Source organism: Anarhichas minor, unplaced genomic scaffold (genome assembly GCF_050575085.1).
Source record: "Anarhichas minor isolate MPS153535 unplaced genomic scaffold, ASM5057508v1 ptg000049l, whole genome shotgun sequence".
NCBI lineage: Eukaryota > Metazoa > Chordata > Actinopteri > Perciformes > Anarhichadidae > Anarhichas > Anarhichas minor.
In genome coordinates, this window is record NW_027466495.1 from 1,139,709 (window position 1) to 1,167,652 (window position 27,944).

General features: G+C 41.3%; 1 protein-coding gene across 1 annotated transcript; it reads right to left on the reverse strand.

Moving 5' to 3' along the window:
- Window positions 1-280: 280 nt before the first annotated feature.
- LOC142971754 (zeta-sarcoglycan-like) lies at window positions 281-26,625 on the reverse strand. The gene is made up of 8 exons (XM_076112409.1): window positions 26,254-26,625; window positions 19,779-19,973; window positions 15,899-16,000; window positions 9,869-9,956; window positions 8,546-8,668; window positions 8,166-8,238; window positions 2,598-2,721; window positions 281-2,241 (listed from the first exon to the last, which is right to left on the reverse strand). Exons 1-8 carry the CDS (start codon window positions 26,290-26,292, stop codon window positions 2,050-2,052), a joined length of 936 nt encoding a protein of 311 aa, XP_075968524.1. The 5' UTR covers window positions 26,293-26,625; the 3' UTR covers window positions 281-2,049.
- Between the last annotated feature and the right edge of the window lie 1,319 nt (window positions 26,626-27,944).

A 27,944-nucleotide genomic window follows, 5' to 3' on the forward strand; every position in this document is an offset into this window, starting at 1 on the left:
AACTCCCTCGGGTAAAATACAAATCTGCAGCATTGAGGTTCTTTATTTTTTATGACTTTTTTCTGCTGTGTAAGTTCTCAACTAAATGAAGGAATGTGTTGAATTAGTTTTGTGCAGTAATCTTGTTTACCTCTCATACTGACTGAATTAAAATTTAATTAAATGAGAGCTTGAAAGACACTACTCCACATCAGTTCTATGACGCAAGTTTGACCCTATAACCTATTATTAACCTATAGAAGGTATGCTCATGACATCGCCATATACAGAAGTCACAAACAGGAAAGCATGGCTAAAGTGTAAAATGCTGTGGTACAAAAAACGACATGTATTCATTTTTTACTGTATATAAAGCAGAGAAGAAAAGCTAAGAAGTAGAATGCCTTGAAGACTGTTTTTGGTCTACTCTGAGTCCATCTTAATTTATTCTCTGTATTACTGTGCTATTTCAATGATAACAGGCCCTTGCCTTTAGTGCAATTGTCCTTTTAGTTGAGATATTTATTTGCTTTCTTCCTGGTACATGCATCAGTCCTTCCCATTCACGGTAACCATAGTAGCTGTGTTGAGCCACTCAGTTATGGTCAGGCGGTGCATCATTTGAATGCATGATCTAAATAATTTAGTTTAAATCAAATACAATTCGTCACTTAATTTGGCAGAAAGACACCAGTATAATATGAGTCACTATACAATTTGGGCAAATGAGGTGAATCTTGCAGCATCTTAACTCACGCTCTTCTGTTGTAGAGTGACATTACAGGTGCATTTTCAAACAAAATCTTTCATAGTGCATCTTTGAAGCATAAAAAACATCTGGACAAGGCAGCTAAGCTATTGTTAGAATGCCATCATGGCTCTTACCAAACGAGCCCGTCTCTGCCGCAGGGCGATGATGGAGGATGAGGAAGTGGAGTGGAGCGAGGCTTTGCACCCCAGCATGCCTGCCTGCCTCCCTTGCTCTCAGCTGCAGTGCCAAGGTCAGCCAGCCTCTCGAGTCAAACTCCACATTGGAGCGCCGTCTCAGAGGGAAGCGAGAGTTACTAGCAGGTAATTAAATGAGCACACTTTCTTTGAATTTCGCAAGTGGACTTCAAAATATAAAAAGAAGCAAGATAGATAATTTACTGAGTCAAACTTAACTTCATTTTAATTTATCATAATGTTAAAAGAACACTCACCATAACTGGGCAAACTCCATCTGCTGATGAAGATCATTCGATATGCTCGAAAGCACAAGAACAGCTTCCTAATGGACCTTCTTGTGAGACAGTTTTTTTCACCAAATTTTCTCTTGTTCATCAAGAAAAGGTGGAGTATTTACCTTAAAGTGAAGAAGTCACTGGGGCAGAACTTGCATTTGTTTTTAACTGGTTAATTTTAACACAGTTAAACTTCAGAGTACAATGTGTGCCACATAAAAACATGTTTAATTTCAAATTAAATAGCTGCAAACAGGAGAAAAAACTAAAATATCTATTGAGCTTATTTAAAAAAAAAAAATCAATAATCTGGATTGTTTGGGAAGAAAACATGACAGAATTGTGCTTACTTGTTTTTCTCACATCAAACGTTAAAAAACTTTAACTTTAACTCTGATTACAAAGACAGGTTCGATATTACACAATAGTCACAATAGTTCCTTCAAAGCTGAAGGCACCTGTGATTCACTTTCTCATTTACCCTTTCTAAATCTTGAAAATAGTCACTGCATGTCTACAATGAAGTAGAAAAATAAAGGGTGTGTCCTCTGCCTCCAATATAAGGAAGTGGGAAACGTTCCTGTTCTTATGTGAAATTCCTGATTTCAGAGAGCTACTCTGACTGCCATTCCTCAAACCCCGTCAGTTGTCTTGACATCCAAAAGACCATCACAGGCAGCCGACTCGGACACTTCCGTACTGGTCTGAACTCAGCTTAGAGTTCAAGCTCCATCTCCGCTGTGGCTGAGTTCGACTCTCCGTAAAATGTACCAACGGAGGATTCTCAATCTCAGCAGCTCCAGAGCAGATGTCAGAGATGTCCCCCATCAACAACACTGCTCCCAGGTCAGCTCCAGAGGCAGATGTTGCTCATGGCCTGGCAGGTGGAGCTGGTCTCGGCAGGAGACAGGTAGATCTTGCCGCTGGGGCAGACACACACCTCGAATACGGCCTGCTCCTGGGAGGCCTGATTGGGCGACTCTGTGTAGACGCCGAGCGGGAGACTACCCAGCTGAATGGTTTTGGCATCTAAAAGTATCTGGGAGATAAAACATCAGAGACATGCTGGAAGTCCTTCAAATAACATCGCCCAAGGGTGCTTTTTAATCATCAGGTTAAAATGTATAATTTGTAAAATACTTCACTCAGCCTCAATTGTACTATGTTTAGCGCTGTAGAGTCTTAATCTCGTCATAAAGTATTTTGTTTTAAACATACAATTTGTAAATTGTCCATTATTCCACATAAAAGAGAACATATGTCCCATCTCACACGCCAACCCTATGGAAATAAAATACAAAATTAATTGACATTTATAACTAAAAAACTAAACGGGATACAAATAAACAAGGGCACGAAGTCTTCACTTGGAGCATCCTTTCTAATCGTCCTCACCTCTCCCTCCGTGGACTCCAGCTGTAGATCCTTTCGACCGCTGACCTTCAGCGGCCCCTGGGCAGCACTCACTTCCACCCCTCTGGGAGCCTCCATGGTCAAGGTCCGTGTTGGAGACTCCAGCCTAAAAAAAAAAAAAAAGCACAAGCTAAGAGATTTAGTGCATAAAATCAATCATTTGTGTGTCTACTTTCAAGATGTTTGCATTACTAAAACTCTGCCTTTCAGTGTGATTTAAGAGCCGAGGTTACAAGATCAGCTTAAGGTTATATTGATCGTTATCCAGCTCATAGTTTAGGAATATCCATCTGTAATATTTGTCAAAAACAAAAACATGAAAGCATCTTTTTGATTTCTGTTAGACTCTCGCTACATTAGCACGTTGATTTTGGGTGTTAGTAATACCAACTGCTTCTCCACCTGTGGCGTTAAAGCTGCTGTTCCTGTTTAATTAGCTCTTCTCATTATTCTAATCCAGTAGGGCTCCTAAACAGCCCATAATTGTATCAGCTGATTTGACCGTTCAACAACACAGAGGCTAATGCGATTTTCATTTTCCTCCCGTGGACTATTTGTGTACACAGGGAAAGATAAGTGCAAGAGCCAATCAATGTGGAATTTGTTTTCATAACTCATAACCGTTGCAAATTGATTCCCCCCCATCTTCCCCAAATCTGTTTTCAATGAATTTTAAATAGAAGACTTTAAGGAGCCGTCTTGAAATCGCTTAAATCTCCATACCCTCTGAAAGTGACACACATTTCGGATTATGCGCTCTTGGAATAAGGAAGAAAAAAAAGAAAAGCAAATGAATTTCATCTGCATTTGAAAAGCTTCTTTGACTTTAAATCAGCTTTCAGTAGATACAGTTTGGAGAGGATTTGTGAAATGTCTTTGACCTGGGACTATTAGTGCCATAGACCTGTAGAAATGTAGAGCTCTGCTCTGCTCTTTTCTCTCTCCCAGATATGCTGCGATTACCTTACATAATCACGACATGTTGATTACGTATGTCTTTTGTTATTTTCTTGTTTTAGTTTTAACTCAATTCACAATATTCTGTTCTTGTGGATAAGTGACAAAAATAAACAATATGTTTAACTTTACAACTAGTGCAGTTGGCTGATAGCATTTCAGATAAAAGCCGGTTTTACTCCACTGTTCTCCTGTTTTCGACTTAGCTTGGCATTTGACGCTATCAATGAAAACCACACCGTAGCCCAACCAATGATAGATTTGTATTGTAGATAAGGCTGTTGACACGAGAGTAAAAACAAATCTGATAACGATATAATTGTTAGTTGCAGCCCTAATGGAGAGGACACTCTAAAATGACATTTGAAATTGTGATACAGATCAGGAGTTTACCGCCAATCATCTTACGGTCCACTTTAGCTATGCGATGCAAAAAACACATGTAGAGTTTTGACAGACCCCGGACCCTGTATGGCAATGATATATGTAGTTTATTTATACTGACAAATATAAACGAGTCCGTCCCAAACCTTAAAACCAATTATTTCCAATGTATCTGTATGTAATGTTCTTTCCTCTGCAGTCCAATCATTTCTCTCACGGCCAAATAAGACCGTCACAACACCAGGGAACAACCATTTTTCTTGGCAACGGTCAAAACTAGAAAAAAAAAGGAAAGAAAAAAGAACACACTCCTGCTGCACTGCATCTCAATCCCAACAAACTGGCGGTAGAAAACTCTGACCAGAGGTAAGTGGGACCAAGAAGAGTTGTTCTGTTCTGCCTTTATCTTCTTAATGAACCTGTCACTCTTGTGTAGACACAGCTACAGACAGAAACTGTCCTGAAAGCTGCTTAGATCAACCAGAGGAGGGGGGGGAGGGGGGGAGGGGGGGGGGGGGAGGGGGGGGAGGGGGGGGGGGTTCGCGGCTGGCCGCACTGCAAACAGACTTTTAAATCTGAAGAGTGCTCCAGTTGTCGAGAGATGTAGAGAAAACGAAATGAAAAGCTGTTTTCCTGCTCTCTGATGCTGTGCCTAGACATGTACTATGTGATGTCTGCACTGTAGGGAATCAGAGAGCCTTCAAATCCGGTCTGGTCTGCCTTTGCTTCTTAATGTCAGACTTGTCTCACTACAGATTCCTATGTGCTTTTTTAAGCAGCAGCCATCAAGAGAAACAAAGCACTTTTGTCCCGACACGGCTGAGACCTGGAGAGTTTTTGTCACATTGATCAGACGTCCAATCTACCATCCGTCTTCCATACATGTCAAGGGAATAGACGAACTCTATCCGAATGTGAACAAAGATGACAGAAGAATCACAGTGAAATGTTCAGTGGTACTAGAAAAACAGCTTCACCGAGAGAAATATCACGGCATTTATCTCACAGTTTGCCTGCCGATTCAGGTGCATTTGGGACATCAGGAATCAGAGCAACATCCTCCAGAATGAGACACAAAATGATCCGATTATGTAATTGACAGAAATATTTTCATATTTAGGGCTGCAATTTCTGGTTGGAGGGGTGCTATTAGTATCAGACTGAGTGGGCAGCTAGCTCGGGAGTCATAATATGAATCATCGGAGCCAAAATTCCCGCGATTGACTGTCTTGATTTCTGTCCTTGAACTCAGCACCAGAGGGTATTTTGAGAGTGAAACCAAATTACAGAGATCACTGTCAGGTGAGAGCAGGACATGACAAACGGACATCTCTCCTGCAGGACTATATCCACTTTATAACGGCACTGCCCTTGTTTTGGAGACCTCAACACCAAGGCCTCTGCTCTTGATGGCTCCTCAGCACAAGTGCAATTATTCATAAGTCACCACACACAAACATGTCTCATACTTTTTTTTGGGGCGTGCAGTTGACAAAGTGGATGAACTCAAACCACTCAACTGTTAAGCTTCAGCACTACTGCCTCTCTACAACAAGAAGCGCACTGAATTTTTAAAGTTAAGTCAATTATTTGATTGTCATAAAAACAACCATTAGCAATCATTTTGGAAGGCATCAACGTTTTGTAACCCACATTATTTGTGAGCTTAAATTTCCTAAATTACTTTTATTTGTTGACACATTTAATCCATGTAATGTACTTTGTTCTATTCTGAAATAAATGTGAGCACAAATACAGGAAGCAAATGTAACTCAAATTATACATTTCAGACTGTTTTCATATGCAAATATGGATAAAATCCTGTAAACTTATTGACGATGAAGTGCACCAGGATAGTTGAAATAGATGCCAATGGAGTCATCATAGTCGGTATATTCAATTATTCAGAAGCAGCATGATGATGACAAGTGAAGACAAACCTGAGCGCTAGCGTACACAGATAAAGCGCTCGGGGAGAAGAACAGGTGCTTCAAAGAAAAGTGAGATCTCAAGTGGATTTCTTTGATTAAGTCTCGGCTCTGTTTTTCTCCCAGATTACCGTTGGCTCGCAGAGAAATACAACACAGCGCAAAGAGAATGGGATTTCTTTAAAAGAGGGAAAGAAGGGCAACATGGACGCGAGTATCTTCATCGTGCACTAACAGGTGGCGAGTGGTTTGAAAAGAGTTCGACTTTGTCTCTCTTTCAGGTTGGTGGTGAGGTGGGTAAACGTGTGTAAACAATGCACATTCCACTTCGAACACAGATGTCGAAGCTTTAGAAGAAATAAAAAAAGCATTATGCGTTATAAAAAGCATAATCAAAGTCTTAAATGAGATGTTCTGAGTGCAATATAGCAAAGTGGAAAAGAGAAAAAATAATTATAAAAAGACAAAATTTTCATGATAGCAGTTTTTATTTTAGTAACTCTTATATGATACTGCCACCCTAATTCATATTGGATGATAAATTAGATTTACACATGTGTGATCAATCACCAGGGCACTGCGGGTCATAATTTACTGTCTGGCTTGATGATGAAAAAGTGCCGGCTTTGGTGACATTAAAAGGAACAAGGGCGGGGAGAGGGAGTTCTCACAGATGGTGATGATTTTCTGCTCCATGATGGCGACTGAATCTTTGTGTCAAACCTAATTAAATAGGGTTACAGATTAATCTGCAGGCAGAGTTACTGCTATGTGCTCTCCAGTATAAATTGTGCAACTGTCCTAACTGACTGCAGTAAAAGCAAGACTGTTCTATGGTTTTCTGAGTTAGCTTCTCACAACAAGCGACGGGGTCACGAATGCACAATTATAATATTTTTCTTTGATTATTGCTTATTTCGTCAAGAATATTTCATCTTGTACAGAGACATAGTTAGCTTTAATGACATCGAATGAGAAAAATAAAATTCTTAAAGTGGAATCTTTATTACTTATAACCATTTGATGATTATATAACATGTGGCAGGTTCTACGGGATAGCCTACATGTGGTTCTGCCAAAGCTATTGAATATTATTGAAACACATCGAACAGGTTTGCTGATATGCCACTGCAGTAATGGCAGCTTGTTGACTTTGCCCACAACCCAATTCCTCTGTAAACAGACGCTAAGAAAAAGGAAAAACATCATAAAAATGTTCTTCGGCTCGTCATTAATAGCCCACACAATTCAGTTTGTTACATTTTTTTTTTTTTTAATGGCTGTAATTCTTTTACATGGTTTTTGGAAAATAAATTGGTTTTAGATAAAAGGGACATTCATTTAAAGCCCTGGCAGTACGGCTTGTACATCTGCTTGTTTGAAAATAGTTCAGTAAGTTGTTAGTGAAGGAACCAATTTGAAATTGTCTGAAGAAAGGATTTTTGAAAATGTATTAAATTAAACCACACAAACAGAATGTGACGTTAATAATGCATACATTTAATACCTTTGACAAAATATGTATTTAAATCGAAGAAAATGGGAATGCCAATGAAGCAAACATGTTGGAGCTTTTGAGTCCTAACTGTCTCCTGTTCGGTTTCCTCCCGTTAAGATTTTTGCCACATTGCAGATGGTCACCCCTCAGCTGAGCCTGTGTGTGAATCCTGTGTGTGTGTGTGTGTGTGTGTGTGCCTGCTTTAAAGTGAACCACATCAGTATTCCTCTCACTCAGGAGGAATTAGATGCAAGAACACTGCTTTTTCTGCCAACTTTGATCCCCAGCCCTCCCTTCAGGATCAGTAAGGTGGACAACAAACCGCACTCGTTATAGCTCGTTAATGGACCGACTCGGGGCTTAGAGCCTCGGGCGGAGTGCAGTGGGTATCGCATGCTTGGGAGTGTTGTGTACGAGTTTAATACGCATCTCAACCATACCCATGCTTTAATCAATTCCTGACTGCAATAGAGAATAACTAACAAATTAGCTCACCCCTCGGCTGTGAAATTAAAACGATGGTCAAGTCTAGTTTTAAAATGTGTGCGATAACGAGCCGACCAGTAGACGCTTGAGTTTACAAGAGGGTGCTTGAAAATAATTATACTCGTGAATAATGGTTACTGCCACGTTTACTTTTTTATTCAGTACAGGCATCGACTTTGAAATGCCATGGAACATTTATCATCATTATTTAAATATCTTCATTTTAATTGAACAGGATATGAACATGTGACATTAAACTTTAATGAACTTCTGTTAAGTCAATGAATATGAACTTACTTCAGGTCTTCAGAAGCCCTCGCCTGGATCAGGGGAGTTTCAACTGAATGTCCAAACACGGCGCCTTCCAAGCCTAAAAAGAATGTATACTTTTATAATTCATAAAATGAAAGCCAAGCATGTGTTTACTACGGCTTGGTATTCAACCTCAATGCTTGGCACCCACTAAAAAAGGCATCTACAGTGCAGTATAAGAAACTATACTAGGGCGCTGGTTTGTTCAATCTGGTGTAAAAGCTGTCAATCAAACCTTGGTATGGACCAAATAACCAAGACTGAGACCCGTTCCCTCCTTCAAGCCGGCTCTGGTTTCCTTTGAAATGTTTTTGTTCGGTCATTTCGGACAGATTTCTCACACAGACGATTATAAGCACATTTACCTGTGACAGTGAACTTTTGTGTCGTCATGATGACCTCCTCCTCATTTGCAGTGAACAGCAGTTGGCCTCCGTCTTTACTTCGTACCTCCAGCCTCTGGCACTGGGCCTCCACGGCCTCGGGTCCTGCAGAGCGGGAGACATCCAGGTTGGCGCTTTTGGGCTTTCACCACTATAACACTAGAAACACTGATTACACCCAAGTGAGGTGCTGGAAGTTTGATAATTAAAACCCATTAAAAGAACAGATTTCCACCTAAAAAGTTTTATAGTCTGCAATGCCAACAATAATGTTCTTTTTGTAAATGGGGCTGTCAAATAAAGGTTGCCTTATGGCTTTGCAAATCAGCTTTGGGAAACTATGTTTGGGCATGTAAGACTATTAGCAATCTGAAATACTGTGTAGAGTGCTTGCACTGCAAATGAAAGGCTCCTAACAAAGCTGGATCAGCCATGCTTTTACAATGGATGGAGACAAATGAGTAATCTGGTGAGGAATATTAATTCTTGTTCTCCAGACTTTGGTGTTTTTCCAGATGTGAAAGCAGAAACTTTTAACGTCTGCCTTTCTCGCGCTGCCATTAATCCACGGGCTGCGGCGGCAGCGGCTGGGGAATTTAATTACTCTCGCCAGGTTTCGTCTAATTTCAGTCAAAATGCACTTTCTACAAAAGCAGGCACTAATTTTCTGAGGAAGGTCAAGCGTAACCGAAAAGTGTCATATCACCAGTCTTGTCAAATCAGTCTCAACTCTCAACTTACGTTGGCCGAGATCAATAGCTATTAATGCTAATAAGCAGGTCATATGCTTTCCAGTGGTCATTAATCACGTAAATGACTTTGGTAATTTGGACTGACTGATGGTTGAAATAGATAATAAGAAGAAGAATCCATTGCCCTTTCAATAAGAGCCTCAAAGGTTAGCATCTGGAAGACACTACAGTAATTTCTGAAGGCACAGAGACGATTAAAGAGAATTTAAAGCTTAATTGTTCCGCTGATCTTGATTAAAGTCATTAACAAAATAAGACTGATCAGGCAATTTACAGTCAGAGCTGGATTAATCTAAGATCACTTTGTACATAAAGAGAGAGAGAGATAAAGGCTGAACCAAAGTGTAAAATAATACCCTGACAATTACATGATTATTTCAACATTAAATGAAACAAAGGCAAAAAGAAAAACTACCTTCAGGCCACACCTCCGACAGTGATGTCACAGCAGGTGTTTCCCCATCAGCTGTCGTAGGCAAGTGGCGACTTATGATCTCAAATAAAACAGCTTCCAACTGGACCATGTGTACGGCGGCCAAGAGTGGAGACTCACCCACTGTGAGCTGACCGGTCAGCTGGCCGCGGTCGTTTCTGGCGTTCAGCGTTACATTCTTTTCTGACCTCAAGACCAACAAGCTATCCTAGGGGAAGCATGGAGAGAGAGAGAGACCGAAAGAGGGGGAGAGAGAAGAGAAAAGAAATATGTTATATTAGGATCTTAACTACCTTTAGCAGTAGGGGAAATCTTAGCTAAATTAATTTTCTCATTAATTAAGATCTACTAATCACTACAACTCCACTGTACATACCATACTCTACGGGTCCACATGTGTATGCACACATTGGAGGTATACAGCAGTGTTTGTGTACATTACTTCTGTCTCCCAAAAGAACAGAAGCAACTGTGAAACATTAGCATTGAGATAACGGTTATGCCACAATGCAATCTACCAGGTTTAATGAACTTTATGCGCTCCTTAAAATAAGCAAATTAATAAATTGTAGCACATTATCTCAAGCTAGTGTGGCGTGCAACTTTGCAGAGGTCATTCGGTTGATTTTCATTCCCTCCTTGCGCCTTCCCAATATAAATATGCATCATGAAAGGGAGTTCTCCGGGAAGCACAGCCTCGTGAAGAAATTAGAGTTCTTGATTCGAAGCGTCCCTTTAAAGATTTCGGTCTTAAAACAGTTTCCTGAGGGCCGTGACTGGGACGCCGGTGATCTGAACACGTCTTTGAGATCACATAAAAAGGCTTTCTAGCCACTGCGCCCGTTGAGAAAGGTTAAGTGCAGATCAGAATGAATGCACGTAAATGGAGCCCGTTGTTGTAGGTGCAGCGGGCCCCGTCTGCCTGAAAGATTACCGTGGCTGCTGTAAGGAAAAGGATGCTTCCCTGCACACAATGAACAGCAGCAGCATGGCACACTGCTTCGATGAACTGGTCTAAAAAGCAACCTCACATGATGGTACCACCCTTCCTGTGAGCGATAAAGCGCAGACTTTTAAAGCACAGATAAAAGCTCTGCTCAGGATTTAAACGTAATCCTAACCAAATATTTGCATACATATATTTGAATTTTAATTATTTTTGATTGTGCTAGAGGCTAATTTGCATACTGAGCTGAACAAATACATATAATGAATTTTTAAAAAATCGTCGAGTTGAAAGGCATGCTTATTACATCTTCATTTTCCCCATCCAAACATTGCAGGCGGGCTCGTTCTATGCAGAGCACAGGCTGGTATGGAACATGTTTTCTGGGATACTTGTATTTCAATGTAATGCTGTAGCAAGCTTGGATGTTCAGGTCTCTGGGGCACTGCTGCAAAAAAGCTTTGATTTTAAACAGACCGTTAAACATGTGGATGTCATCTGCAGACTGGTGCTTACAATCATGCATCGCCAATGCAAGCAGGGGAGACTCTGTGAGGGAGAAGTTTCACTCCAATGAAAGATATACCTGCATCTGATGCTATTTATAGATCAGTCAGGGTCTCCGGAGACAATAAGGAGAGCCAACAGTCTGAACAGCAGAGATTTGATTAACTGTATCTGGGCACTGTGTTGCCTCAAACAACATCGTTTCTCAGACGGAGGCTGAGTGTTTAATTCAAGGCAAAGATGCAATTTTAAGGGTCAGAAATTCTGGGAGAATTCTGGAGACCCGTATGTGGAGAAGTTGTATCTACTGTACTTTGCTGGCCTTCTGCCTCCATTCATGTCCACCTGCTGTCTGCATCAGTGGCCTTTAACCGCGTGCAATCAAATCAAAGGCCAAACAGGCTGCAGGCTAACACACTACAGCAGCTGGTTTTGTTTCTCTAAACACATTCAAGGAGAGAGGAGGAAACTAGTCACTGAAATCTGCTCCTGCAGTTCTTTCAACCATGATTGAAATTCACTGGAATAGATGTGTTGTTTTTAGTGTTTTGTTAATTAATATAAGTGGACTGGCCTCTCTGCTAAAAATGTATTTGCTCATCAAATCTAATGTGACCTCTGCAGTCCTCAAGTAGCAGCAGACATTATTATTCTGATGCGTGTATACAACAGGAGCTATTCTAAGTCAAATCCCAGGACTTGTTTCCTTTGTGTATTCCCTTCAGGTGTTTGCAGAAAATCTACCTGAAATCAAAAATGCATTAGCTCAACAAGATGAAATGGGAATTTTGCAAAAAAAAAAAAAAAAAAAAAAAAAGAATTATTGCATCCTGAATAATTTATCTTCTATTAAACTTAAAAAAAAATCGAAAGCTTCCAAAAGTAAGAGAAACAGAAAATTGCATCAGCAGCCAGTTTGTCATAACAAACAATAAACGGCCATTTCACCGGCATTGACAGAAACCAACGTGTTCTGCCAGTGGCTGCAACAGCCACACTTTAGGCTCACAGACAACACACATTAGTCTTTGACCAGGTATTACCTAATCCATGTTTGAAGTTTGTGTGACGGACGTGAAAGGAAAGAGATGCCGGCTCAAACAATTAGCTTCACAAACACTGGAAATCATGAACGCAATGTTCATCGAGCGAGTGTGACAGATTTGAAAAAGTATGAAATTACAGCCAACTTTGTTGTGAAATTTCAAGCGTCTGATTTCAAAGATTCCTGTCGCAAACAGAATCACATCTCCAAAGAAAGAAAGATGTTTTCAACGTATTCCATGGAGTACAATCAAACAGCGACGGCAGATGTTTTCGACGGCAGAATAGTGAGGCGATTTAAATGCGGCCGCCGCGAGGAATTGTGTGATGTCATTATCTCCTTTCCTTTGGTAAAGGAGGATCCAGTGTTCCCTATGGTAAAAACGATAAGAAAGAAACCATTGAAGCATATTTCTTTAGCATTTACAGAATTCAAACAGCTTTCTGATCATTTCACTCAGGAGCCTTCCTCAGCAAAAAAGAAAAAGACTATTCGACCCTAGCCATGTTCACACATATTAAAACAATTATACTTTTGAGTGTCTGTAGTGTTGTGGAATATTTCTTATGACTAGTCGGGAGAAGAAAGTTGAGGTTTTCTATCAATATAAAGTAAAACAGAGTTTTGATGAACGATCAAGGTTTGTAAAGTCAATTTATTTGCTTGCAAGCAAAGAGAACAGTCTCACAGACACATTGCAGTGATCTGTATGAGTGCTCTGCATAACACTCACAATGCATGGACATTTATACTCAGACAGCTTCCTGTTATCTGCTTTAGCTAACAAGAATACACAAAGAACACAGTTAAAGGCAGGTCATCCTTCGAGCCTTAGTATACTTCATTTAAGACAGTCAGGAAGATGCTTTATCTCCTGTTTGCAAATCCCTTTGTTCACAGTTTGCCTTACAATAATCAGTTTAAACTCACAACAGATGCTTCCTTTGAAGCCACTGTGACATCGTTAAAATGACCATTGCAGAGACAGAACAGACATTCTTTACCCTCACACATCATATCTGCATGCAAAGGTTTACGCCTTTACAACTTCAGATAACGCGTCACAAAGGAAGTCAAAAGTATTTCAAACAGAGGATCTCTGTTAATCAAGGCCTCTCTGTGTCTCTGTCTTACGAAGAAGAAAGAAACAGTGCACAATGATAACAGATAACAAGACACCTGGATACTAAACTAATTAAAGTCATCTACTGAAACTACAGTTTGGTGTCTGCACTTTTAGGACTTACATTCTTTAAACCTTCACATGAGACTATGACATATTTTCCCATTACAGTAGTTACACTTGGACCTTCAAGCAGGAGTGCCCCGCAAGGTCCACAATGTCAGATGTGAAAGCAACAATGGGGCTCCAATTTTCAAGTCTTTTCACCTGCCAGAGTCGCATTGTTACCAAATCAGAAGTCTGGAGAGGCAGTTGTGACCGCCTGGGTTCATACACTGCAGAGCACAGCAGGCAGGCAAAGTGAAGCATCAACACTAATATACGGTTCTGGAGTCTGCACTTTGCCACCACAATGTGAAAGGTACAGAGTGAGACACATTATATAACCCGGTATACAGTCTGTATAATGGCAAGGCTGGGTGACATAGATTGTATTTCATTCATTTTAGTTATTGTGCAGTAAAATCGTGTTGTGACAACATTAAACACTATAATTCTCAAAGTTAAAACTGTACCAACTGACTTTTTAACCACTTGGTGCAGAACAATATTTACTTTCATTTTATGTCTGTTTCAGTTTCCTCCAACTCCCAAGGGAATGAGATGGCTGTTTAGCTGCTAAATGCTCAATTATGTTCACCGGCGAGTCGAACTTTGTCCGTCTGCTGTTCAGTGCTCGGTATGCAGCATACATTTTGTAGAGTTTATTTGCTGGTGTTGCCAACTAAGCTGAAGAAGACGGTGAATCAAAGCAGTAAAGTAATGTGCTGTAAAACTTAAACGATTAGCTGCATGACGCTAAAGTAGAGTTGAGGAGAACCGCAGGGTTGGGTGCAAAATGCAAAAATGATCTGTAATACACAATATGACTGCAAATGGCTTATAAAAGTGTTTGCACAGCTCCCGAAAACCCATTTGCTGTACTGAATGCATTTCTTTGTTTTGTTTTTACTTGGCAGGGATTGCATCCAACGTAAAGCGCTTGTGCAAAGTTACCAGCTCTCATTTCACAAAATGCTACCGAGAGCGCTGATTCAAGGGGCTGCTTCGCCTGTTATTTGCTGCCAGCTATCAAAGTTCCTGCCAACAACACTGAGGGAGTCATTTCCAATTGGTATTCACAGATTATGGCTTCAGTCACTGCAGAAGATTCAAAGCACTGATTGATCCAGGAGAAGTCAAACTAAAGCTACTTTGAGTTCAGCCTTGACAGCAGCTTGGACTCCGTGAACATATAAAGAAATAATAATAAAATACTATATTTAACTTCTGGGGTGTACTACGGAGTTCGCTGCCGTTTGTGGTAATGACTTATTGATCAGAGGTGGTTATCTGACTGGACAACAGCACTGTGCACTGTGGTGTAAACTCATTGGATAACCATAATCCCCGCTCTCGCAGTGCTTGACATATTTTCTCAGGTAAGAAATATCGAGTGACCCACAGAGATTTCTGTCCCGCAAATATCTCTGGTGCCGGTAGATAAGGGGGCCACTGCACAGCCCGTCTGTAAAACAAGACAGTAAAAATGTCTGCAGCTGGTATTGCACCGGAGAATGAAATATTGGCTTTGTCCAATGTTCGGCTTGGGCCTTGAGGTGTTTGCTATTGCTAAGCACATGACTGTTGTATTTAAAAAAAAAAAAAAATCAACATTTAGCTCCAACTACAAGATCAAAGAGCACGAGGGGGCAATTTCAAGTTGTTTCTCAATCTGCTGTGGCAAATTGTACCAACTATCGAGTCACTTCCTCCATTGACGTCCCTCAAAAATCAAATTTACACGGAACCCCAGCTTCCAGTGCTTGAAATTGCTTTCTGCAGCATGCCTAATCACTGAAAAAGAGGATGATCCAACCGAACGTCTGTGATTCGTGTGGGAGAAGAACATTTGGATCAACTTTGCACTGGAGCCGTGTTGGTTAATCTACTGAACATCAAAGAGGAGGAGAGGGAGGGAGGAAGTGGAAGAGGGGAATTTATCGTGTGGGTTTGATTGGAAATCCAGCAGGGGGGACTCTGGTCCCTCTGTAATCGTCTGTAATCTCCTGTAGGTTTGTATGTGGCCTGAGAGGAGCTGAGAGGCAGCCTATTACCCATCTCCTGCTGATGGGAGGCCCTGATAGTGCACTGTTGGAGGATGACAGGAAATGAGGAGGAGGAGGAGAGGAGCACAGGACAGAGAGAGTAAGAGTGTAATCTCTCCTATCCAAGCACAAATATAAGGCAACATCAAAGTATCGTCAAGTCAGAGCTCCGAGGGAAGCTTCCCTTTGTTGCAAATGAATTGATCATAACTTCAACATTGTGAGATCAATACCTTGTCTGCAGCTTTGGAGAGATCTTTCCATGCGAGAGATTTTCACATGCCTTTCAGCCGATGGTAGTTAATCCTTGTTTATCGGTGCAGCAAAGTATTAACCTACAGGCAAGTTTCAGTTGTTGAGAGGTGCAAAGGAGTCAACTTACCCTCCTGGACTGGATCTCGTTCACGTAGAGAGGCAGGAGAAACTCAGAGATTCCCTCCAGGCGGATCCCATCCTGCTTCAACTGAAGGTTTCCCATTCCATCCTGCAACATGATCATGATCATCAGTGTTGTGATGATTTTCCTAAATTGATTTTAAAAGGGTTACAGCATTGAATCCCGCCGCTGCTGAACTGCATTAGGAAGAGCAGCAGCGGCAGCGTGCCAGACGGGGCTGGTAGACAGGCAGCAGCGTTGAGTGACAGGCAAGAAGTAGGACATGACATCGAGGTGACACCGCCACAGACACTCGGTGGTGTCGGGGTGACAGGCTGCATGCAGTGGGAGGCTGAGTCAGGAGAACCCGGCTAATGTGGCAGGGAATGTTGAGAATATTCACGGAAATGACAAAAGAATCTGATTCGTGCAGATCTACGTTAGCCGATTGTGGAAACAGAGTTTTATAATGACATTGGCGAGAAGACTGTATTTAACATGGATTGATCATGTCTGCCTGATAAGGTTAGCATCGGCCCTGTTAGCTACCTGGTGGATCAAATCGTTGCATTTTTCATTTAGCCACTTTGTATGTACGCTCACTGCTTTTAGAGTGCTTGTGAAATAAATAAATGAATAAATATTTACGTATGTATGTATGTATGTATGTATGTATGTATGTATGTATGTATGTATAGGTAGATAACAGGGTTTAGAGTAGTTCAGTGGCAATATCTAGGTTCTTTTGTAGAAAAACATTTTTTTAAATACATTTCTGAAAGTTGTGAATTGATTTAGAATCTTAAAAGATAAAAAAAAATCTTCATTCTTACAGGAATCATTTTGCCCCCCCACCCCACCCCTATTGTAGATAGATAGTAGTAGACAAAGTTATACCTTGCCACACCACAATGAGCAAAGTAAAGTTTGACAGCAGCTTTGTTAGGATCCGAGTGAACAGATGGGCCCCGTGGGATGCGTTGAAAGAGTCCATAGTGCTAGCTGCACAAATGGATTGAGATCGTAAATTATAGAGGCGGAGTAGAGTGAAGAGAAACTCCATCATACATGGTAGAGAGCCAGGATTGGGGACAGACGGGAGGACAAAGTCAGAAGAGCAGAGGAGGTGGGTGGGGAGAGTGGAGTTACAGTGGGTACGGAAAGTATTCAGACCCCGTTCAATTTTTCACTCTTTGTTTCATTGCAGCCATTTGCTAAAATCAAAAAAGTTAATTTTATATAAGTTTTATATAAGTTCATTTTATATTGTTAAATATGAGCAAAGGGTCTGAATACTTATGACCATGTGATATTTCAGTTTTTCTTTTTTAATAAATTTGCAAAAATTTCTACATTTCTGTTTTTTTCTGTCAAGATGGGGTGCTGAGTGTACATTAATGAGAAATAAAATTAACTTTTTTGATTTTAGCAAATGGCTGCAATGAAACAAAGAGTGAAAAATTTAAAGGGGTCTGAATACTTTCCGTACCCACTGTATTTGTACTCTATGTCAGCAGCCAGACGTTTCAGTCCCTCCTGTGCTGAAGTGGAGGCGATGTGGTGAGTGTGCCGAGTTCAGCACACGCTGCAGTCAGCCAGACGAGTAGGAGGGAGGCGGGACAAACGGGAGGGCGTTACAACAGTCTGGTCGGGACGTGCCGAAGGCCTGAGGATGAGTTCCTCAGCATCAGTGAAATTAAATGAACAAATGAAGTCACCCTGTTGTCCTCAACAAGCAGACAGAGGATGTTTTGTGAATGACGTGGCTCTGCCTCATCACATCTGAGCTTTACTGAGCTACGTTTTCATCCAGTGCAGAGGAGGCGAGGTGTCAAAGATGGTGCAAATACTTAACACTTAGTCCAGTCAAAACTTAACAGACCATGTGAAGTCAAGAACGAATGAGTCGCACATCCAGGGGCACTTGTGAAATGTTTTCTGTCCACAAAAACAATAACTGGTAATGGATGGAACGTGTTTGGTTTTTGAGCAGGAATTAGCAGTGAAGTCGGCATTTTGAGCACATAAAAAGGCATTTCATGTTTATTAATGTACTTACTGTAAATTATTTTGTCTTTTGCACTACATCTCAAAGTCCTCGGAACACATTTCCACACCTTTTGGAGGACATAACAAATTTGGGAATTTGTACAGCGTGGAGCATTATTGGTTTCCTCAACAAAAAGCCAATGGGATTTTTTCATTGAATTCGAAATATTGCAGAAAATAAAGTAAACCCCTTTTATGATTTTTTTTAAAGCATAAATGCAACCGCCACAAGCAAAAAGCTAAAATTAGGGAATAAATTAACTATACTAAGGTCACGTGAGTGTACACAACAAGGCTGTAAAGGCGGAATAGTCAGCATGATGACGTTTTATAGTCTCATTTAGCCATTTGTTAGTGTTTTAAGTCACTTAATTCATTCATAAGAGGGGTATCTACCGACGTGTTTTATGTTGTTGAACAATGTTTAGGTCTCTTAAGCTTGTGGTAACCACAGACCATATTTCAGGCATCTCACAAAAAGGCGTGTGATTCAAAACACTTTTAAACATAGAAGATCCGTTTACAAGATATGAGGGGTACTACTGAGTCTGCAACAACAGTTGTGTAATGTCTTTAGTGGGCTCTCTAAAGTCAAAGTAAATAACCCTGGAGACTACTGTGCATTAGTGTTAATATTGGATTTAATTTTGAAGTAAATGCCAGCGGTGGTGCATTAGTGGCCACTCTGCCAACAGTTTGTTCACATGGCTGTAGTCATTTTCACCAAGTGTCAGATATCGGCGTGAACATTTTTTCCCCCACTCGGCTGCTCGGAATTGCGGTTTAAACTACATGGTGTGAACGCAATTTATCAACAATCTTCTTCACAAGAATAGCATTTACCTACAAGATGAAAGATCTCGTAGCTAACTGTTAAGCTTTGGGAGAAACTTTGTTGTTAACACCGACGCCTTTGGACAGACGGTTTTGTGCGAGATGTCTCCAGATGGGTGATCATACATGCCCCTAGCCAAAAAATGGTGAGATGGTGACATTTGGTGTTGTCAAGCAGCTATTTCAGAACAGTGTATGACTATAAAACTAGGAAACGGTGCTCAGATTCCAGGACATACAAGTATGACCTATCATCCCAACAGGACGGGATGTAGTGGCACCTCTTTTCTTATTGAGCTGCCGGAGTCCTGAGAGATGGGGAGCAGCGAAGTACATTTTCTGGAACGACACCAACAGCACTGATAAGGTCTTTTACTTCATGACACAGATGGATGGGAGGCGAAGGAGTAGGGGAGTGACGGCAGTAGTCAGGGGACGCATCAGTCACAAAGGGAGGATGCTGCCACCGCTAGTATCTTGAAGAAATGCTAAATTGTTTTTGCATTGTCCCTGGAAATGTCACAGGAGCTCGCAGCATCTGCCCGTTTGGTTTTCGTTTGAGATTTACACATTCTGTGTCAGCCGGTCTTTGCTGCCAAGTCTTTTCTAATTATTTATCAAATCAACATGGGACAAAGCACACATCGTGAGATATGGTGCCTGTAACACATTTCAAATGGGTCTACGTGAATAAATTAGGCTTTGGATTAAGGTCAACATAGAGAAATAAAAGGAAAAACATATACTGGATCAACATACAGTAAAATTATGAATTAATTATTGTTAGTTGACAAACTTTTCATTAACCTCGAGACCGTAAACCATGCAAAGTAGTAGATTGATATTGTCATTATTTTCACATAGCCCAGTATTGAGACTAAATGCTTTTTTGGCATATATACAGTATATTGGGTACAGCTTGAACAACTGTAGTATCACAACAAACAGCAGCTACTATGAAGCCCATTCACTCATGAATATGTTGCATACGCGCTGTACTCACCACTGAGAAGTTCATGACCTTTATGATCCAGACGGTGAGGGCCACGTTAACTATCATGGTGACCAAGAGCAGCAGCAGAAAGAAGTAGAGGCATCTTTTCCTCCAGCCGTACAGACCCACTGGGTACACGGCGTCACAGCCCGGTCGCTGGAGATGCAGGGATTGGGACGCGAGGATGAACTGCTCCTGGGTAATCTGGAAAACAAACACAGAGAGCAGCTTTCCCGTTAGCCGCTTTCAAGAATATATTCACTCCGAAGCAATCGCATATCGTTAGTGGTTATTACCATGCAAGCACCACTAAAAATGACTCTGGGCTGAGGCATGGCTGGTTAATCCTACAATTATTTTTGAATAAGTGGTGCTACTATGAAGAATTAATAGTGAGAGCAATGCATATATGCAAGCTAAGGTGAAACATCCAAGCTTGGCAATTAAATGGAGTGATAAGGGGATATTTCGATCTGTAACACACTGGGAACTGATTTATGACATTTTCTAATGAGGGTTGCAGCTTCATTTTGTTTGCAACTTTTGTAATGACATGCCCTGGGACACCGGCCCTACACACTTTTAGAAATTGAACCAGGAGCAGGGTAATTTATCAAACTCTGTGCCGAACAGAAAGTGGCATTTAGGTGACTTTATTTTATTAAAAGAGAGAGCAGAGTGCTTACTCTGGAAAAAAAACATGGTGGTGTGTTTATTTCTGCTGGAGAGGGGGAATCATCAGTCAAGATTCATCGATTACAAGTTAGCTATCAGTTGAGGGATAGACTGGCCCAGAAGTAGAAAATATATTTACAATTCTTTGTTAAGTCAATACAAGAACTCTGCAGGCAAACCTAGAAACTAATTGTAGCAATTAATATAGTTTATAGTCCTGAAAAGCAAAGCCCTTGACATTTCTATGACATGTCCATGACTTAAGAAAAGGACATCTCTAAAGTCAAGGTCCTCATGTAGGACATTTGACAGAACGAGCAAATCACAGGCTGCTGCTCTGCCACTCAGTAGGAATGAAAACAGGAGGTGGATTATGGGAAAAGAGGGTCAATTTGGTGCCAGAGAAATGTTCTCCACTCCGGCTGAGTAACTAAGTGCCTGCCAGCCACTGGGAAGCTGCTACATGCGAGCTCTGATCTGAGATCAGAGAGGATGATGTCTGTCAAGTGCGGTCATCCAGGCGAGGGCGAGCAGGAGCTGTTCTCCAGCCGATCGTGACCGCGGGCTGACAGTGTGAAACTCCCCCATCAGAGGCTGCGAGGCTGGTTGAGCCCTCAACTGTTCTGCCTGCCCCACCCCTCCCTCCCTTTACAGATAATTAAAAGAGCAAAGCACTTGCTGGTACAAACCAAGTTCAAATGTCCCGCAGCAGCAGCTTTATTATGTCAAAGATTGTTTTGAAAAGTTCCTCGTACTTCCAAAGAGCAACTATATATATTCAACTTGTCAGTATAAAACAAGTTAATTACATGAAACACATTGAAATGTTGACACACCTGCGCACAGTTATCCCCAGTGAGACCCCAGCAGTGCAATATATGCATTACTTAGTCAGAATCCAGGCCCCACGTGCTTCATCCACACTCCGCATGTCATTAGCATAGGGCTCTGATGGCAGGTATCATTAGATAGTGCGTGTCCCTGACAGCTCTCATTAACTGTGGCAGAACAAGCTGAGATTATTTAGCTCAGCAAGTTAAATACTCTTTTCCAAGAGGAACTAAATGACTTGACCCAGGTTTAAATAGAGGCAGAAACTGTACCCTGTGCTCCTGTTCACTCCACCAGTTCAGATATAAACTGCACTTCCCTTGCTTACAGGAAGAGCAATGCTGCAGAAAGTGTGTTTTAACAACCAGGACACCGAATCTCAGCCTGTGATGGAACAGATTATTGTTGCAATAAAGCAATATCCCTTACAAGGGTGAGCAGCTAATGAATTTTTGGTGATTACAGATCGCCAGACATTGGATTTGGTTTTGTAAAACAAGGCACAACAGTGAGCTGCATGTGGTGTATCAGCTGGTAAACAGCAGGGGCCAGAAATAGGCATATGTCCTTCAGGCTGTCCAGATGACTTCATCGTTTAGTCCAACCAACAGTACAAAACTTAACACAATATTAATTACTTTAATGTTAAAAGTAGCAAATTCTGTGAGAAGCCGGAATCGCCCACTTTTTCCATTTTTGCTTGAAAATGCCAGTCAATCATCACATTAGATGCCAATTAATGTTGTGTTGATTAACTATTGTGTGTCTGTGCACTGAAGCCTATATTTCCAAATCTTTCCCATAATTGACACGTTCAGTTCCTTTGAAGGACATGAACGATTGGACAAACTCTAAACCAGAACAACACCAACACAGGATAATGACCTTCAAACATGGCAGCCTCCACTACCTTACAACTTAATGCACTCTTTAAGTGACTGTTCCTTGGATGAACAATCATGGTCATTTCTGCCAGCGGTGGCAGATGTCTCACAAATGGATGTTGTGACTTTGCAGCAAATACAAATGACCCATGTCGCTGGCCTAGAAATGTCAATGATTCCAATCTAAGCAGTGATACAGCTGAGGGACAAGAGCGTGATGAGAAGCTCTTACACAAAGGCTGAATACAAACTCTCAATGCAGCGTCACAGATTACTTCTTTTTGTTTTACAACCACAACTTTACCTCCAGTGAAACCGTACACCAAGTACAAATAATCATCGAGACACTAAACTCCTCACACTGAACTTGAATCTAAGAGACTCAGAACGTAAAATGCATTTAAATAACACAGACAATTAAGAAAATTTATCTTTTAGCCTACAGTCATTGCCCCTGCTGGACAGATTCAGTCTATTTTCAATCCACTGTTGCTAGGAGAAACATCAGCACTTGTAATTTCTATGGCAACCCACTGTTCCCAACACTAGTGGATCCTGTGTGATTTCTTTGCAAGACTTTTAATGCATATATTACCCCGGTGGAGTCATGCCTCCTAAAGCTTGGCTATTCACAGAGCAAATGGAGGAGTGCATAGCGGCTGGCATTTTGTCAATCCGTCATCTCAGCATGCCGGTCACAGCGGACTCTCACAAACAAGCTGGACTAGACTTATCAAGATGTCTAACTGCAGCGGGTGTGAGAAACAACTTTGACTTTTCAGAAACAAAATATTGATTACAAAGCGAGCCGTGCAGGCACGTCACACCATGTTGAAATGACTCCCATTTATCAGTTCATGTAAGCTTTCGTCGGTCTGACAACTACCACTTCATATGAAAAAGCATTGTTACGCGACTGAAGAAGGTGTGTTTACTGGGTATGACCACTCCAAAACATGTTGCCCTTTTACTGTAGTAACTACAGAAACAGTCCTGATAATAATTATGAAATTGGAGCAGTGGTCAGTCAATGCAGGGACAGATGGACACTTTCCGTTTGCAGCTATGATGCAACTGTCTGGGGCAGGACAACAAATAAGCATTACCCCACCTTCATTTACTCTTAAAACAATTATCAATAAACTACCAGAATCCCATATAGTTACAACAACTAATGAGACCTCAACAACCGAACTGCTCACAACTCATGGAGCAAAAAAGGAAACTGCACTCCTGAACACTGGGGCCGTTGAGTCCATCGCCCCGTTTCCTGCATCTGTGACGCCTGCCAACTGCACATGCCCCATTGTATGTCCTCATACATATTGCTAATACAATTCAGAAGTGGTTTTGTGAGATCAGGTGGAATTTAACCCAATTTGATACTAAATAATGAATCCGATTTTTTTTTTTACATTGCCTTTCTAGAGCCACTAAATACAATTAACAGCAATGTTTTCCTACTACATTCTAAGACATTACTGATTAATAATGTGTATTTAATCAGTTGCTTTTCTTCTTAAAACACGGTCCTGTTGCGACAAACTGTATCTTTTAGGACTTTTCAGGACGGAATGGAGCTGCATGAAAGCAAAGGGCATGCTGCTCCTTATTAAGTAAAACATGTTCATGTACTTGGTTAATTTTGTCAAAGACAAGTGATTCAAAATGATAGTGTTATGAAAACAACAAATTAAGCTATACCTTTGCCAACAACCACATGAATGTGCGCACAATTAGAAGTCTGGAACTAAGAATGGTTCAACGCTCAAACGTCAAATCACAAAAGGTCTAAAGACTACTTTTCTCTGCACTCAGGGAACCAAGATGAGAAAAACGTTTCCAGTCCAACAATTACCGAGTCCACAGTCCTCACCCAAAAAGGCAAAGTCTAGACAGCTATGTAGTGGTATAGTATGTTCAAGACAAATGTCAACAGATTATCACAAACAGATGCGTCTGAAATCTTCTCAAAGCTACGGATGGTTTACCACCTGGGGGTGGGTGGGGGGGGGGGTCCTCAGAGATTTGACTACAGACGTTACAGCTGGATCCAGCCAAAGCCAGCAATTACCCAGCAGTCCCCTACCCACTGCCAGCGAGCCTCATCTTCACCAATTAGCGTAGAGGGTGATATTCTACATGCTGTTTTGATCAAACAGTGACGTGCTGCGGAGGCAGCAAAATGCAGCCGAGAATCCCCTAATGAAAGAAAATGAGACGTTATTAATGTGCGATGGTGTTAATCAGCAAATCGGCTGGCGCTCTCACTCAGCGGTGCCACAGGGCCACCTCAGCTGGAGGTAAGAAAACATTTGAGATGCACTAATGACTGCAAAGCTCATCCATCCTGCGTATGATCACTGCCCGATCGCTGAGGCTGCAGCAGGGAAAAGGGATGGACGCAATAACGCTACAAGTCTGTCATACAGTATCAAAGCACCTATTCATTCTGGTTCTGCTGGCTTTTTTTTAGTTTGATAGAAAGCCCAATCAAAGAGACGGAGAAGGCCCGTATGCACGACTGTAACTTGGAAAACCAATTACACTTCTCAAATGTGCTGCTCAAAGCATTGATGTACCCATTTCACCATTTTGTTGATGAGACAATCAAGCATGCGAGTGAGGGTGCTGCTGTCAATAGTCGCTCCACTTAGATGTGAAATCCAATTGTTTTGCGGCTCCATCGTCTACGGTGGAGTTACAATAGCAGCCATCAATGGCTTCTTCTTCTTCTGCAGTGTGGCTGCCCTTTATGGATGGGTGGCAGAAACACTTCCTTCGGCAGAAAGCAACAAAAGGTAAGCCCACAAGCAAGCACCAGACCGGCAGGGATCAAAGATCTCCGATGAATCCGGCGCGCAAGGAAAGGTCGCAGCTGTTCAATCAGAACATGCAGCCAACAAGACTGAACATCACAGACTGTTGGCAGAATTTCTTTTTGCCGTTACATGCTTTTGATGACACTTTCACAAAAAAAAAAAAAAAAGTGGTGTTTGGCAACACAGAAGCCTGCAACAAAACATCCCTGGCATCTCCGGCCTTTGCGTCATTGATTAACGACGACAGCTGGTTTTGCTAAGTCTCTAAATGTTTGCAGCTCCTTCCTCAGTATTGATGATGGCTATGGCAGAGGAAGAAGACGGCAAACTGCTGATGTCAACAGACAAGACACTTCTCCCAGAGTGCACTAGATTTCCTTGCTAATCCCTAGCAAATCCCTGGGGAGAGCAACAGGGCCGAGTTTGGACATCACCCCCATGGGCTTCATTTGCATTCATCAGACGAAGTGCCAAACTGAGCAGAGCATCACCGACAAAAATAATAATACCACAAAGCCATCTTTACAAAGCCCCCCACCCTCCCCTTCTGTTCTAATTACAGAAGATAGTGGAACCTTCCAGTGATTCGAAGAAGAAAAATAAAAGCACAAACATGACAAATTAGCTGAGAGATAAAACTTGCAGACTTGTCACCAAAGTGGGAAGTGCTGGATCAGCTCAGAGTCAAGTGTGAGCAGTGAGCTATTTCTTGACCGATAAGCGTGACTTGTGCCCAGAGCTGTGTGTGCGCTCGCTATAGCTCACGCGTGCGTGCGCGCGCGCATGCATGTGGCGGGCCAATAGACTGGACTCGGGTGCACATCCGAACAGTAGCTCTGCTGTGTAGGGTTCCCGACACCGAGCTGCTTTTTTTTTTTTGCACTGCAGCACGGAGACGAGATGCACACATACTGTACCCAGAGGTTATACTGCCTCCTCTGCTAGAGTGGAATAATAATGAGGAAAGCATGCAGGCAGAATATTCATAGGCTGTCACATTACGGGGAGAATACACAGAATAACAGGTGTACGTAGCAAGAGGGAGATACGCGAAGAGACCACTGAAAGACAGTTTACGTTCATCTTTAATTAGCAGGCGTTTCAACGGAATAATTACATGAGTGGGTGCACCTGTTGCAGAGAGGACTCGTGACGAAACTTGAGTTTGGACTTGCTGAATAAAACAACAACGTTAACTTCCTTGCTGCACGCGATGTGAACTGTCAAAATGATATCAAACGTGCACTTTTTTTTAAACATTTGTTAGCTTACCTTAAGCGTCTCTATGTCGAGAGTAGCCGACTGCTCCATGTTTCAGTCTCATTTGTCCCACTTACATATTTCCACAAAGTTGAAACAAAGCTGACCGCAAGAAATTCAGCCTCCGGTGCGCGAGCTATAGTTGCAATTCCTCACTCCCCATTCAGTTAAAAAAATACATTTATCTAAAGGTTTAAACAAGTCCGAATTTTTTTTTTTTTTAATCTACACACCAACCGTACTTTGTAGATATTTCTGAGCCGTTTAATGGACCGTAACTACTGACCCGAGGAAGCTACTAATTAACACGCGCAGGTACGGGTGCTTCCGTCCGCTGCTCTCTTTGCGTTTAGGGAGCTGTGGAGACGATTCGCTCTCCTTCGAAACTCAACAACCATCAAGTCAGACAGAGTTAGCAGTGGTACTTCCGGTACTTTAAAAAATAAAGAGCATGAAGGCGAGCATACGCGTGCATCTATTTAATATCTCTTTTTTTGAGATGTTATTGATCTGCATACCAACACAGGTGTTTCCATTAAGTCCTGGCTTAGTATACCCCCACTCGGGTTGAAGGAGGATGGAGCTGCACTGTACAAGTGAAAGTACTATCATGAACATTTTACAAGAGTAAAAGTACAGCCTAGTAACAAGATGTACTCAGTCAGTGTTGTATTATGATATCACTGGATCATCAGAATGAATAGATTGATATTAGAGGTGTTTTAACTTTGTAGTTGATTTTGAACTATTTTTTTTACTGCTTCAAATCACTTCAAGTTAACCCTGATCAGTTAAAATTATATAGTTTTACACAAAAAAAGTACCTCAGGAATATGTCGCAGTTGTGAAGAAGTCCTGCGAGACTTTTTTTGGGGTAATATACTGCGGTGTATCATAATTTACAAAATCCTTGAAACTGTTTTTAAGTACAGCACTTGGGTAGATGTACTTGTTAACGTTCCACCACTGGTAATAAACCATTTTCACATTCAGTTAAACAGAATGAATAAACACTTTTAATACAAGACTATAACCAACATGTCAACTTGAAAAAGAACACATAGTTATGGCAGTATCATCTCTGGGTTTTTGTTTTGTTGCGGTCATACACTGTGGTAGGCTATGCATTTCATTCTGAAAACTGGGTATTGCTCAATTTCCTGTTTTATCATAGTGAACTCTCGCTGACTTGACACAATTTGAATCTCATTTAGGTGAGAACGCATTGGTTAATTTAAATATTTAAAACGAGATTATGCGGCCAGAATTCAGCTGCAACAGAGGTTTATCAGAGGGAAACTTTATCTGACTGATACTCGTTTACTTGGCTTTAGGAAGACATAACCATTTTCTTTTGACCATCATTAGACGAAAATAAACTTCTTCATTTTTGATTTAAGCTACCACCAAGAGAAAGGGGTTATTATTATTGTAAGGATTTTCTTCCAAAAGCTCATACAGTAGAATTGATGGTAAAAAAAAAGGTTTATTCTGCCGCTCCATCTGTTCCCATTCACTGGCATTTGATGCACCCTGCAGGAGACATGCTGACACTGCAATAAGAGTAAATTATGTACTATATCAAAAACATAAACTGATGTAACAGCATGTCCAAGGCTTCATTCATTAATTTATTTATTGAGATAATAAGGTTAATGTGCGGCATGTAAATATTGTTTTTTGTACCGGAAAAAAAATATATA

What these genes read in the sequence shown, in the direction of transcription:
- LOC142971754 (XM_076112409.1), bottom strand. Translation starts at nt 26,292, where the DNA reads ATGGAGCAGTCGGCTACTCTCGACATAGAGACGCTTAAG. An exon ending in AGGGCTTCTGAAGACCTGAA is followed by an intron (nt 2,722 to 8,165) that starts GTAAGTTCATAT and finishes TTTTTTTTTTAG; the next exon opens with GCTGGAGTCTCCAACACGGA. An exon ending in TGGAGTCCACGGAGGGAGAG is followed by an intron (nt 2,242 to 2,597) that starts GTGAGGACGATT and finishes TTTATCTCCCAG; the next exon opens with ATACTTTTAGATGCCAAAAC.